This window comes from Nematolebias whitei, chromosome 17, assembly GCF_014905685.2.
Source record: "Nematolebias whitei isolate Nwh7 chromosome 17, NemWhi1, whole genome shotgun sequence".
Taxonomy (NCBI): Eukaryota; Metazoa; Chordata; class Actinopteri; order Cyprinodontiformes; family Rivulidae; genus Nematolebias; species Nematolebias whitei.
The window spans coordinates 18,771,479-18,785,557 of record NC_056514.1 but is presented as its reverse complement, the minus strand read 5'-3'; the positions used below and the strand labels follow the sequence as shown (position 1 = coordinate 18,785,557).

Here is a 14,079-nt window from a genome sequence, read left to right as displayed (position 1 = left end):
GAATGACAACTAAGGAAACTCTGACTCCTACAAAGAAAATCTGAACAAATCATTCTAATCAGTGCTTTAGATCACATTCATACACGGATGGGACACACATCGAAGGCAGTGAGGTGTCCAGTGTCTTGTCCAGGGACCCTTCAACATGTGGCTGCTGATGGAGTTGAACCCCCAACTCTTCAATCGGAGGTCAACTACTCAGCAGTTACTACAGTGTTTGGGTCGTTTTGTGTTTCAGTGTGGATGGAACATTGAACAGTGCTGATGTTTGCAAGGAAAAACAAAAATTGTGTAAAGACAGTTTCCATTTGGACAGGACTTTATAAACTCTGTTTCCAAACTGTAGTGCTTCAGTAAGTTATCCAAAACAGACAAGACAGTGTTTGTTTTTCATCTTTCTTCAAAACCCCTCTTCAGAAGCCATAACTTTATTTATTCCTCTCTTACGACAGATGCACACAGAGCCTTGGATAAGCGAAGACGTTTTAATTTAGTTACCAAGAATCGCGTTGCATTAATACACCCACAACTAATGTTTCTGTAAATCCCTCAATTAACTGCATCTTCAACCATGTGAGTCAGACATAACTTCTAAAGAGTGTGGACTTTATGAAACTGCAGCTCTTCTCCAGCCAGTTGGCCAGCACCAGTTCTCTGCAGACCACGGGACAGGTGATACTGTCCTTCACTGCTTCAATAAGGAATCTCTCAAATGTTTTGGTGTGTTTTTAATTTCATGCAGCCACTGAACCTTATTGAGGAGTCAGTTTGTGCTGAGTGGCTCCCCCCCCCCCCCCCCCTCCAGACTGATGAGAGCTCTAATAGGTCTGTCTAATGCATCATCGATGGATGGACTGCCAACGCGGAGGAGACACTTCGGAGCGAGTCCAGCAGATGGATTTCAGAGGACAGAGGGAGGGGGGAGCTGGTCTGCTCAGGCGGTTGGATCGGTGGAAAGACGCCCTCTTCTTGAGCAGCCGGGATGTGCAGAGTTGATTTATTCCAGGAGGAACACAGACGAACAGTTATGTGCTTCACATCCCTCTCTCTCTCTCCCTCTCTCTCTCTCCCTCTCTCTCTCTCTCTCGGTGTTTTTCAGCCAATCTGCGCGCAGTGACGCTGCGTAAAGGCAGGATCTAGCCTTGGCTTCATCATCATATTTAACACACCCACCCAGATTCCCACATGCTACAAGGAGCTCATTCTTGCCCCCCTCCCCCCGCCCCCCTCCAGCTGTGCTCCTAGAGGACTCTGGACCCTTTCTACCTGCGCAAAACGATCCAAAGCTTGCTGTCTGTCCACCCCACCACCCTCTCCCGTGACGCGCCCCGGACTGCTGGATCGATTTCCGGGGACTTTCCCCTCCTGGACACTGAAACGTGACGAGCTTCACTGTTTGTTTTGCTTTTCTTTCTTTCTTTAAAAAATTTTTTTTTTATGTTGAGCCACTTGGATCGTGGTCGCGCGCAGTCAGATCGGGTTCTTCTCTCCCGGAGTGTTTTGATTTTTGTTTTTCACAGATATTCTTCAGCCGGGGGGAGGATGAGGCTTGCGCAAACCGCTCGCTGGTCTGAACCGACTCGACCTGTTCTACCTGGACTCGTGCGGGTGACTTTGCGCCTCTGATCTAAAAATAGTCTCCAATCGCGCAGGACTCGGATGTTGTAAAGAAATAAATAAAAAAAAGAGAGAGAGAGAGAGAGAGGGAGGGAGATAGAGAAAGAAAAGGAAAGAAAGGCTGAATCCTTCACTCAAGACGGCCAGTGAAGATGGCTCCTACGTGTTTAACGTGTATTTCATCCGACTGGCGTCCAGTCTGATCAACATCATCAGTGATGTAGTGAGCCTGGTCCTCTGCGTGCTCATCATCTGCAGCAAGTACTCGCATCTGCTCAAACGCGAGACCATGAAGATGATCCTCCTGCGCCGATTCCGGGTCCTGATCCTCATGGTGTTCCTCATCGCGTGCTCCATGCACATCATGATCGACTTGTTACCCAAGCTGGAGAGGCACGGAGGAGGCGGCGGAGGCTGCTCGTGCTCCAACGTGCCCAGCGAGCAGCCTCAGAGCTGGGGAGGGAAGCAGCTGCTGCAGGGCTGGCCCAGCAGCAGCAGCAGCAGCAACAAGCACACCCTCCGGATCCTGCAGGACTTCAGCAGCGAGCCCAGCTCCAACGGGTCCTCCCCGGAGAGGAGCAAGGCTGCGGGGGAGGGAGCGCGCGGCGGGGCTGAGCGCCCCGGCGGCCAGAGGCAGCTGAGCGCACGGAGCGGGCGCGCGCCGGACAGGAGCTCCAGGCTGTCGGCTCTGTTCGAGCATCCTTTATATAAAAAGTCTCCTCCGCCTCTGACGGACGAGGACACGCTGTTCAACGTCAACACGGACATCAGGTTTGACCCCAAAGCTGCAGAGGAGGAGGCATGGTAAACAACAACAACAACAACAACAATGAGTTTTGATTCAAAACTTCCACTTTCACACATGGTTCCAGAGCCAAATCAGCAATTTCAGCACTCTTTATGAAAAGTTTTTCACAATGCACAAAATGAAAACGTGCCAGACATTAAAAGAGCAAAAGCGAAAGTAACAATTGGGATAAAAAACAAAATAAAAATAAAGTTAAAACGGTGTCTGAAGTAAATTTGCAGGATGATTCCCTAATCATCAACTTTACATTAATCTGCAACAAGACAACATGCATTTTGTTGTAAGAAGTATAAAAACACATGCAGGCTAAAAAAAGAAATGTTCAAGCTGCTGCCAGTGGTTCATTATGGTCAACCACAAACCTGTTTTCACTCCCTGAGCAGCAAACAGAAACACAAACTAAAATGTAAGCCTCGAACAGTCGCTGTGCAAAAACTCGTACACATTCTTGAACTGGCAGAAGACTCTGATGTCGCATGAACTTTTGTGTCTGCAGTTTCATACAGAGATTAAAAAGACACTTCATGTGAAGTTCTGAAGAGAAAAGACTGAGCTAAAATATTATAGGAGTGTATGGGGGGGGGGGGGGGGGAACTCGTTGCACTCTGGGGGGATTTAACCCCTATAGTGGGGAAAGATGTGCAAGAAAACAATGTGCTCATTTGACTGTGCATATGAAAGAAAAGTTGAGAAAAGAATCCGCTCGCAAAATCTTGGGAAGTTTAGACATCTCAAAAGTTTGTGCTAAAACCTCCAAAAATCCTAAAAGCTGATCTGAAATCAGGTCAAACTGGTGAAAGACATCAAAACCCCAGCTCTGTCCTGTATAGTCCAACTTTAAACTTTAAATGACAAACACTCCAGGGTGCTGGTGAGCTAATTTTATACGATCCATGCTAATTTTTTCCACATCATGCCTCTACCCAAAGTCACGCTATTATCGAACCACACGTTTTGATGTCTTAATTTGCTTGGGATGTTTGATTTTTCAAATGCAGGGTGTAAAAACACAAATATTGAGAACAAAGTTGTAAAATTGTTGCTTCAATACCCTTGATTACTCATAAAACTGTAAAACACAGCATCTTAAACATCACAGAACACGCAGGGACAAAGACAAAAGCAGCAAACCATTAGTTACAGCTGCAGTGGTGGATGTTTGGTCAGATGTTGACCGTGGCTCATGGAAGTTTTGTGTTTAAATATTTGGAGCTCCATGGGGAGGTGTTGGAAACTGTTTCACAGTCTGCTGCACGTTGTCCACACTAGTGATAACAGGTCAAAACCGCTCCTTTTAATCTTTTATTGTGTAACTGAGTTGTAATGAAGTTAAAGATAAACCCAAAGCTTTTTAATTTGTCCCAAACATTCTGTAACAGTTCATGTAAAGATGTTACCGCTCATCCTCCATGCCTGTTTTCCTCCCTTCATCCTCTCATCCAGGACTGGGGAGGGCACCGTGGATGAGTTCAGCCCGACAGTAGAGCTGATGGCCGAGTCGTACCCCAACTGGCTCCGCTTCCACATTGGGATTAATCGATACGAGCTGTACTCCAGACACAACCCGGTCATCGACGCCCTTCTGAAGGACCTGGTGACCCAAAAGATCACCAGCGTTGGTGAGTCCTCACAAAAAGATCCTACACTTGAACCTTAATGGGATCCAGCGGAGAGCTTCAATGCACAGTTAGGCTTTAAGACATCATTATCTAAGATCTTCTCATTTCTGTTCATGTAAATGAGAAAAGCTGAAACTGTAAGAGTTGGAAAACATGTACTTGCATTATTATTATTATTATTATTGAATATTGCCATGACAAATGCATTATTAGTGTGCAGAGCAGAAATGCACATTTGGAATAAAATATGGATTGAAATCAATGCAGTTTATTGCATTATTGATACAGCAATGACCAGAGCAGGGCTATTTATCTGGCATCCTGCAGGCCACTTCCGGCCCACGGGTAACTTAAGTCCAGCACACTGATGAGTTCATTAATAAAAAATACAAAAAAATCAGGAGAATTTGTGAGCGAGTCCTTCAAGAAAATTTGAAATAGCAAATATTTTAGTCTGAGAGGCATTAATGTTACGTGTCCATCTCAATTTTCAAGTTTTTCATGATCATACAGAGGAACAGCCCCTCACCACTGTACTGGCCTGTAATGGCCTTGCATGGTCTTGCATGACACATTGCACAGCCAGACATCACTCTGACTTCTTTCTTCAGTGAGGACTGCTGCAACCATTACTACCATTACTTAACTACTGTACTGGGAACAACCTCGGACTCATGGTGTCAGTTTAATAACAGAGGCTTCAACGTAAATGCCAAAGCAAACCTGAACAGGACAATAACAAGAGCAACCCATCTGCACACTCAGAAGCATTGCACCAAGTTTTTCCTCCCAGCATGCTTTGCAGCTCACAGTCTGTCTGGGACTCTCTCACAGAGAGAATTTTGTGAGATTGGGGAAAACAAAATAAAGTTAAACAGAGACACACGTCTTTACTTTAATCTGGGGCCTATCTGTGTTTTGGTGTTAGGAATGTTTAATTATGACTTAAATGAGAAGAAACCCGAGTCAAAGGGCTGCGTGCTCTCACAGGGGCGCACTCTTTTACTCTCCCGCTGTGCATGAACTTCTGATAAACGGAGTAAATCAGTGTGTGATCGCCCGCGAGCCGGATTAAACAACAACGGATACTGGGGGAGTGTTGTTGATGATGCACAGCAGCATTGCAGTTAGTTTAAATAATAGTTAACCACAAATAGGATGGATAGCACTGATTAGACTCATTAGAATGATTTGTTCAATTAGCTTTGTAGAGATCTAGTAGAGTGCTGTATGAATGGGTCAATGAGGACACAGATTGTAGTGTAATGTGCTTTGAGTATCTTGAAATAAGATAGAAAGGCGCTGTATAAGTACAGTCCATTTACAATTAAGTGAATTAATTAATTATAGAAAACAACACGGACATGCATCGTGCTCGCTTTCAGCCCAGCTGAGTTCTGCTCCGCCTCTTTTGGTTCTGCTCAGAGCTCACACCTGAGCAAGACGTGGACGCTTCACCGGTGATTTATGAACTGTTTGAGGAGGAACTGGCCTGTGCAGCCATTTCATTGTAAATGACATTATATGATATTATACATGTCTTAATAGATGGTTCCTTTCCAGATGTGCAAGCTGCCCGTGTAATTAATTCTAATGCACCCCAATACCATCAAAGAGGCAGGCTGTTAGACTGTGTGCTAACATGCCAGTTGGTCCTTCTCCTCAGCACAGAGGACAGACATGGCACCTGTGGCTTACAAAAAGTTTCAAATTTTTATTTAATTGACGACAGAACAGTTTTCCACTTTGCCTCAGTCCATTTAAACTCTTCCACCTAAATGTTTAAAATCCCTAGAAAAACCCTACCTACAAAACAAATCTGGTGCCATTTTTAACCCTTGGGAATACATGCAAAGTTAGTTCTCTTTGTAAAGGTATTAATTTGAATTAAAACCAGTTGGTCAAACGTGGCGTCAGTCAGAAGGGGAGGTCTCAAACAAACATTATGACACGTGGTATTTACATTTGAAACACCTAGCAAAATGTACGAGGCTTTATATTCAAGTCAAAGTCAACACAGGTCAATGGGTTTATGAGTTTTGTAAATCTTTCTGGTTTTGCTTTTTGCGCATCTTTTTTTCAAAATTGGGTTTGCACTTGTAACGTTAAAAAATCACCTCGAAGCCTTCGTATGTGTAAATAGCACAAATATTAGCCTTAACGTTCATGCTCAAACATGCAAACTGACAAAACTGAGTACAAGTGCCCTTTAATGTTCTTTCATGGGCTCTGTCGGTTAAGCATATTGAGGGGGAGCTGATAAGCAGCTGACAAGTGAACGCACCCCCATGCACAAGCACATAAATACGCAGGAAGATAGAAGCGAGCTGCAGGCTTCCATACAGCTCAATCTCATCAGCCTGCATGCTCCTGCTTTACAAGGCCGGGAGAATAATAAAAACACCACAGTCCTCCCTCGTGTGTTTCCACAGAGCGTCACAGAGCCCAAGAGCAGTGTTGCCAAGTCTGCTTATTATAAGTGACTTTGGGCTTGTTTTTTTCTAAATTCGCTTGCAAATCTTGTGAGTCGCGGGTTGCGTTTTTTTGGGCTTGACTTTCTTTCCGAGTGAAACTAGTTGATTACCTCCCAGCTCCACACAATAAAGCAAAAGATGAGTGGTAGTAGGTAGCAGTGTTGCCAGATCTCGCAATAGAATAAAGCAACCATCTCTATGAAAACAAGCCCAAAACAAGCCCAACTGGCAACCCACCACATTGAATAAAACAGGCCGTTTTTTTAAACATACATTTATTATGGCATTACACATAAACAACAGCAAAATGATGCTGAACACTTTGAATAACATACTTTTCAGCTCTGATTTAAAAAAATAAAATATTACATGTGTAATTTTTCTAGGGATGAACCGATCCACATTTTTTTAACTTCCGATCCGATCCCGATACCTACACCTAATGCCCTTTTTCCACTGTCATGGCGCAGGTCGGATATTTCCGGCTTGGCCCGTGTTTGAGGTCTTTACCATGGTTCCTGGGACCGGCTCGCCTCCCTAAATTCTGGCCCGGCTTCTCAAGGGGTCCAAGCGAGCCGAGCCGTGACGTCAGAAACACTGTCGGTCACTGATTGGTCGGGGGGAGGCGTCTGTGGAGTCTTTCCAAACAACCCGATCCGCCATTTTTTCTCTACCGCTTGCTATTAGCGATAACTCGAGGAACATATCTTTTAGTATTTTGAAGCTATACAAAAACAATAATATCAAAGCCGTGGTCAAATGCAGAAGACGGTAAGACGAGTTGGATTCTAGGCCCCCACATACAGAACCGCTCCAGAAGTGTAAATGGAAACACAATGAGACACGAGCCGATCTGAACTGACCCGAACTGACCTGATCCGCACTGTGACAGTGGAAAAGTGGCACTAGATATCGTCCAATATTAATACCATTCCGATACCATAATCATAATTGATTTTATGAGGCTGTAATAATCTCCTCTCAAGTACAGTTTGTACAAATATATACATGTATGTCCAAAAAGGCAACATGAGGCACAAAATATACTGTTTGTTTTATTCCTAGCTTTAAAGTGGATATTAAAGGGATTAAATTGCTTCAAACATCTGCTAAGTTCATGGCATAAACCAACACAGACATGTTCCTGTTTTTAGTATTTTACATTACTTTATAATGTAGCTGTTTTTGTTTCTTTTTTATACATATATAATTTTATTTTATTTTTCAGTTCATGCTCTTTTTTTTTTTTTTATGATTGTTCAATTCAGTTTATTTATATAGCGCCAAGTCACAACAGAAGTCATTTCAGGGCACTGTACAGAAACATTACAATAAGTTAACAGAAACATTCATATATAAAAATAATAATTTAAGACTATTTATCTGAGCAGATTACTTTGAATGTAACTCCATCACAGAACTCTCATCTTGAGCTGATAAATATCTCCTGGAGGGTAAACGTAAACTATGTCTTGACTGCAAGTATTCAATCAAGCTGCGGAGCAGACGGTCTGATTTCAGTCAGCCACGCTCGGTCTGCTCCTCAGAGACGGGCAGACCGAGCACGGCTGACTGAAATCAGACTGTCTGCTCCGGACTGAACAAGAGAAACACACCGCTGAAGCCACGGAGCTCCAACGTCCAACGTAAAACTAACGTTACTGCGCTGCCTGGCTAAACTATACTCGTGTGATTTAATGTGGTGCTTTTTCAAATGTTTATTAAGGTTGATGTATTGTAGGTCGCGACCGAGCGTCCTCCTCTCAGTCAGCGGCTCTGCAGACATTGCATGTTGCTGTCTTGCGGTGTTTAGTGTAAAACACTTCCACACAGCGGACATGTTACGATGAAAAGTTGGTTAGCCGTTAGCAACAGTGCTGCTCAGTGCTCAGCCCTCAAAAGAGTATTTACTCACATTGTAGCTGGCTGCAAACTATGAAATGGATTTCCTGAATGTGAGGCGGGTCTTATTACTCTGGGTTCATGAGACACGCCTCCACTCAGGAAATCCATTCCATAATTTGAAGCCAACCTGCAGAGCAGGTCATCAGACACAGACATGCATCATGGATCGGAAAGATCATCAGGTTGGAACGGAAAAATCCGATACGTAAATTATGCTGGTATTGGAGGCCGATACTGATACTGGATCGGATCGGCCCCATCCCTAATTTTTTCTACATATTTTTAAAAACAAAACATCCTGACATCTGTGTGTGAGTAGAGCCCAATAGTGGTCGGCCACAAATGAGTGTTTTGGGTGCTCGCCCACAGACATATTTTTACATGTCTATGTATGTCTGTGTGCGCCTGTCGCCTCGCCATCTTGGTCGGGAACGATAAACAGGAAACGGGGGCGTGGAAGGGACAAACTACCTACTACCACTCGTCTTTTGCTTTATTGTGTGGAGCTGGGAGATAATCAACTAGTTTCACTCGGAAAGGAAGTCATGCCCAAATAAACAGCTTCACGTTCAAAAACAAGCCCAAAAAACCTGTAACTCGCGACTCACAAGATTCACAAGCGGGTTCAGAAAAAAACAAGCCCAAAGTCGCTTATAATAAGCGGACTTGGCAACTATGGTAGGTAGTTTGTCCCTTCCACGCCCCCGTTTTCTATTTATCGCTCCCGCCCAAGTTGGCGAGGTGACAGGCGCACACTCAAACAAACACTCAGACTGTGGCCGACCACTAGGGGGCTCCACTCACACGCAGGTGTCAGGATGTTTTGTTTTTAAAAATACGTAGGAAAAATATGATTTATATATTTGTTACATATACAAAATGTATTTTTTAAATCAGAGCTTAAAAGTATGTTAGTCAAAGTGTTTATCATAATTTTGCTGTTGTTTATGTGTAATGCCATAATAAATGTATTTTTATACTGTTTAAAAACACCCTCTGTTTTGCACAATGTGGTGGGTTGCCAGTTGGGCTTGTTTTGGGCTTGTTTTCATAGAGCTGGTTGCTTGTTTCTATCGTGAGATCTGGCAACACTGCCCAAGAGGACACACGGTCTCAGTGCAAATCACACAGCCACATTCCAGTTTGACTCATATCAAACCTGTGCCTTTTTATTTGATTGGTCAGCGCTGTAAATCTGGCTTTTTGATGGAGAACAGTAAAGATCTTGCTGAGGATGTGGCGAGCAGAGGTGATAATCCATGCACACTCGGGAACTTGTATAGAATCTATTTGAGCTCTTTGTTTCTCCCTTTCTTTCCTGAAGGGGATTGTCTTCCCTTTTGGCTGTTCTCCGTTCACACATTCCAAAAGAGCTTGTCGACTCAAGGTCGCCCATCTCAATCTCACTGTAAAAAAAAAGAAGGGATTTTTGATTCCAGGTTTATCTGCCAACGACAAAAAATGCAACTGGCCCATAGCAGAGATTAAATGCTTATCTAGGACTAGGATTAACTGTTTATAAAACTCCCATCCATGCTCAGTTACTTAGTAGAAGATTATGTTTTTTTCTTTTCGTACTATCTAGCCAAGATGCTGTCTAATTTTTCCTCAAAATTTCTCCCTTTTGCTTTCTCCCTGGGTGGATAGCAGTCCTTAGCATGTCTTGCCAGCTAAATAACATGCTGCTTCAGTAATTACAGAGTCTTAACACAGGCCCTGAGCAGAATACCAATAAAAGCCAACATCAGTTGTCTATTATCTGAACTTAAGGATAGGAATGCTTAGATCTATTATAGACGGCAACGTCTTCTCAGCAACCTCTGTGAGCCTGGCGTGCAAAAGCAGCAGAAATGATAAACCTTTCAGCAGCTGCTTGGAACAATCTGGAGCTGGGACGAGTTGAAGATGAGGTACACACTGCTGCAGAGTCAGGACGAGTACACCGTTTATGATTGTCATGGCTTCTGCATGCATGAATTCCCAATGATTACAGTGGAATGGATTACTCTGGAATGTATCAAACCTCCAAGCAACAGCTTTGTAGCACACGAGACCGAGCAGACATTGATCTGTGCACATTTCCCCCACCATGCCCCTCTGCAAACAGTTTGCTTGTCCTCGTGATTCCCACATGTAAAAATAAATTAAAATCATTGATTGAAAAGTCTGTTCTTTGGCAAAACGCCACCAAATACACAGCTGCCAATCGATCAGCGGAGACTTTGCTCTTTCTGTTAAACTCGCTTTAGATCTTGACTGAACTCCGTGCACCAAACCTAGTCCCAGGAGCACCTTCAGACTGCATTATCATGCTGAAGCCGGGGGGAGGTGGGGGAGATCGAGGATGGGAAGATGAATAAGAAATGCAAACAGAGACAAATGGAGAGAAAGACAGGAAGAGCCTTCTGAGAAAACAGGGAGAAGAGTGAACAGCAGAGGACCAGAGAGCGTCAGCTGAGCACTGGCTGTCCTTCACCCAAGCCTCACTGTCGCTTCCCGTCAAACAAACATGGTGACATCAGGTCTCAGACTTTTCAGAGCCGAAGCACACCCATCGCAGCGACACGCAAAGACACACTGCTGCACATGTGCGAGCCTAGCAGCGCACGTCAGTGGTGCTGCAGAGGAAGCTGGTGTTAGGTGTGTCATGAAATGTCTGTCGAGTTCAATCGACTCGGAGCTGAAAAGACAAGTCTTACATAAACTTTACTCTGTTTTTGTTTTTTTAAAGTAGGCCTATCGCGATGAACAATAAATCAATTAATCGCATGATATATGAAAATTATCGACCTCGTTTCCATTTATCGGCTTTATCGTTTCTTCGTGTGTCTCTTTCTACTGAAGACACTGGATGACAAAAGGCTCAACTCCAGTGCTCTTCACTGACCCCCTCCCTTTCTCTTTAAAATCCCTTTTAACCGTCCAAAATGGCATTTTTGGATCGTTAAAAGCAGCTAAGCTGAGAATATAAGCTACGAGCTAAGCTAACAGGCCGACCTCAGGCAACAACCTCCGTCTTGTCGAAGTTTCAAAATTCATGGTTGAAACCCGTGCCTTTATGTAAAAAATTGTTTTTCTCTGCAAAAAGACGCTGAGAGCTTGTTTACTGATTTTTTTAAATTAAAAGCTTTGTGTGAAAAAATATTATGTTAAAGAGCTCAAACCACTCTGAGCGTCCGCCAAAAAAGGAGAGACCGCCCATGTCACGTCAAAGGGCCTCCCTCCCAGTGTTCTTAAAGAGACATGCTGCTCCATCCTTCGTTTCAAACAGTCTTATACAAAAAAGGTACTACACTGAAAATATAATTAACCAACAAAAAAGGTTGAATCATGTCATCTGGTTGTGTTTTTGAAACCATTAGTGAAAAGGCCAGACTTCAGGGGTATCTGAGGCAGGCTTGAAACACAAGAGTCAGGGTGGCTTCTGGGTAATACCAGATGGCTAGGCCCCAGACCGACGAAGTCTCTTGGATGAGGGGCGAAACATTTCTTTTTAACAAAAAAACGAAGTCCAGATGACATGATTCAACCTTTTTTGTTGTTATATACCTGGATGACTGAGAAAACAAACTTTGTGTTTTTGAAATAATTAACCAACATTTCTTCTTAAATTTGACGATATTTACTAATTATTGTCAATTTTCAAACAATGTTATCGTTTATCGCAATAATTTCTGAGACAATTAATCGCCCAGCAAAATTTGTTATCGTGACAGGCCTAGTTTAAACACAATATTTGTCTGGTTTACAATAACGTTTGAGCTTTATCTTTTTCAACAGTTCACTGTAAGAAAGGTGGAATTTCCAGTAAATATACTTACATCTTTGTAAAAACTATGATGGCATTATACATCAATCATTTCAAGCTGAAATATCACATCAGTAATTTAGTGTTGCTGTTGTTTTTTTATTTATTCCAACAGCGATGAAGTCTGGAGGCACTCAGCTGAAGCTCATCATGACCTTCCAAAACTACGGCCAGGCTCTCTTCAAACCCATGAAGTAAGTTTTTTTTTCTGCTTTTTAACACAGAGTTCAGCGTGGAACCCATTCTCTCTAAGAAGAAGCGACGCTTTAATGTCGTTTCACCTCAAATCATCAACTGTGACGCTTCTTTTGCATCTTGCACTGATTCTCCTCGTGTCATTTTCCCGTTCGCCTCTCCGGCGATATCAAATTGCTTTCATTTCGGCACAGCCTTGGCATCCGATTGAAGGTTGCAACAGAAGCGCGTGTTGAATGGGTGTTTCATCTCGTAGGGCTTTCAGGTGACACGCCACATTCTTTACTGGACGTGTTGGTCGTCCTCTGCCATCAGGCGTCTCCTCTTGTGTCATCTTTACGCTGATTTATCCAAGTGGTTTTCTGTTCTGGTCATCCCACACCATCTTATCAGCTATGGGACTCTTGTTGCTAACATGTAGCTTTATTTAAGTTGTATTTTTGACAACTGCATGTTTGTCTGATACATCAAGTCAAGCTAAACATGTGGGAATGACAATGTTGGTTTTAATATTCTCTTTGGTCCAGGGTTAGAGCGTGATAACGAGTGCTATATTAAATGTTCAGTCAGTGCCCAGAGGATCAATAATTTAAATCATCCACAGACTTATTTAGTGCCCACAGCTTGTCAAAATGTTCCCAACATATATAACATTCTGTAAATTGCAACATTTACCGAGGAGAAATTCTGGTTTGGATTATCACAGGTTGCCTATTGTAGCATATTGAATATTAAAAATCGGATCAAGTGATACATTTTGGGCACAGACTTTCATGTCCCGAATTGTAAACACTTTGTGTATTTTGCCTTCAGTAGATTTAAAGTTTAATTTTAAATTTGTTTTGTACATAATCCATAAAATGGAGGACTGATTTTCCCATCTTGCATTATCTTATCTGCGCCTGAATGAACGAACATGCAGATGCTTCGGGTCGGACACACTGTGCACAACAGCTGAATGTAGCCATCAAGACCTCACCGATTGGTTTGTGGAAGAGCGGTTTGAAGCCCTAAGTTGACTAATTACCCGTTAACATCGTGGCCTTTTTTGGACCTTAGATTGATCATATTTGATCGAGAGCAAAGACAGCCAAGTTTCAGGCTAACCATTTTAAGTTCATTGATTTACAAGGCCCGTATTTCACATCTATTGGCATGACCACGAGTGCTAATTGCCACTCCATAAAACGTCCATACTGTTTAATATATTCAGTTTGGAAACCATTACAAAATTAGGCTTGCATGTGTTGTCATTCTCTTTTCTTTAGGTAATTGTGTGTATTTTTTTTTTTTTAGGATTTAACTGCAAAGCCTACATTCTTTGCCTCATCACCACCTAATCCTGTTTCAGTTCTGAATCATTGAACTACAGTACAACACATCATTAATGTCAGAGAGGTGCAGAGCACCAAAGGCGACGCTTTCCTCTGCTTTTCATCCCGAGATTACTCCTGCAAACCTTGTAATATGCCTTGGATTAGGAACAGGAGTCTACCTCGTGGATATGTAAAATAAAATACTGAGTGCATTCAGTCACAGCAGACTAACTGTAATGAAGTAGGAGCAAGAGAAGTGAAAATATGAACTTGGTCTGATAATAATTAGTGACAGCTCTTAAGTTGACATGTTCATCTACAATAGTAGAACAAATTC

General features: G+C 42.9%; 1 protein-coding gene across 1 annotated transcript in view; it reads left to right on the top strand.

Moving 5' to 3' along the window:
* The first annotated feature begins 1,741 nt into the window (after window positions 1-1,741).
* Window positions 1,742-14,079, top strand: part of fam20cb (FAM20C golgi associated secretory pathway kinase b) — a 101,289-nt gene continuing 88,951 nt past the window's right edge. The window contains exons 1-3 of the mRNA XM_037691323.1: window positions 1,742-2,421; window positions 3,869-4,044; window positions 12,347-12,425. Of these exons, the coding sequence (XP_037547251.1) occupies window positions 1,907-2,421; window positions 3,869-4,044; window positions 12,347-12,425 (770 nt within the window). The 5' untranslated portion in view covers window positions 1,742-1,906. The remainder of the gene's footprint in view (window positions 2,422-3,868; window positions 4,045-12,346; window positions 12,426-14,079) is intronic.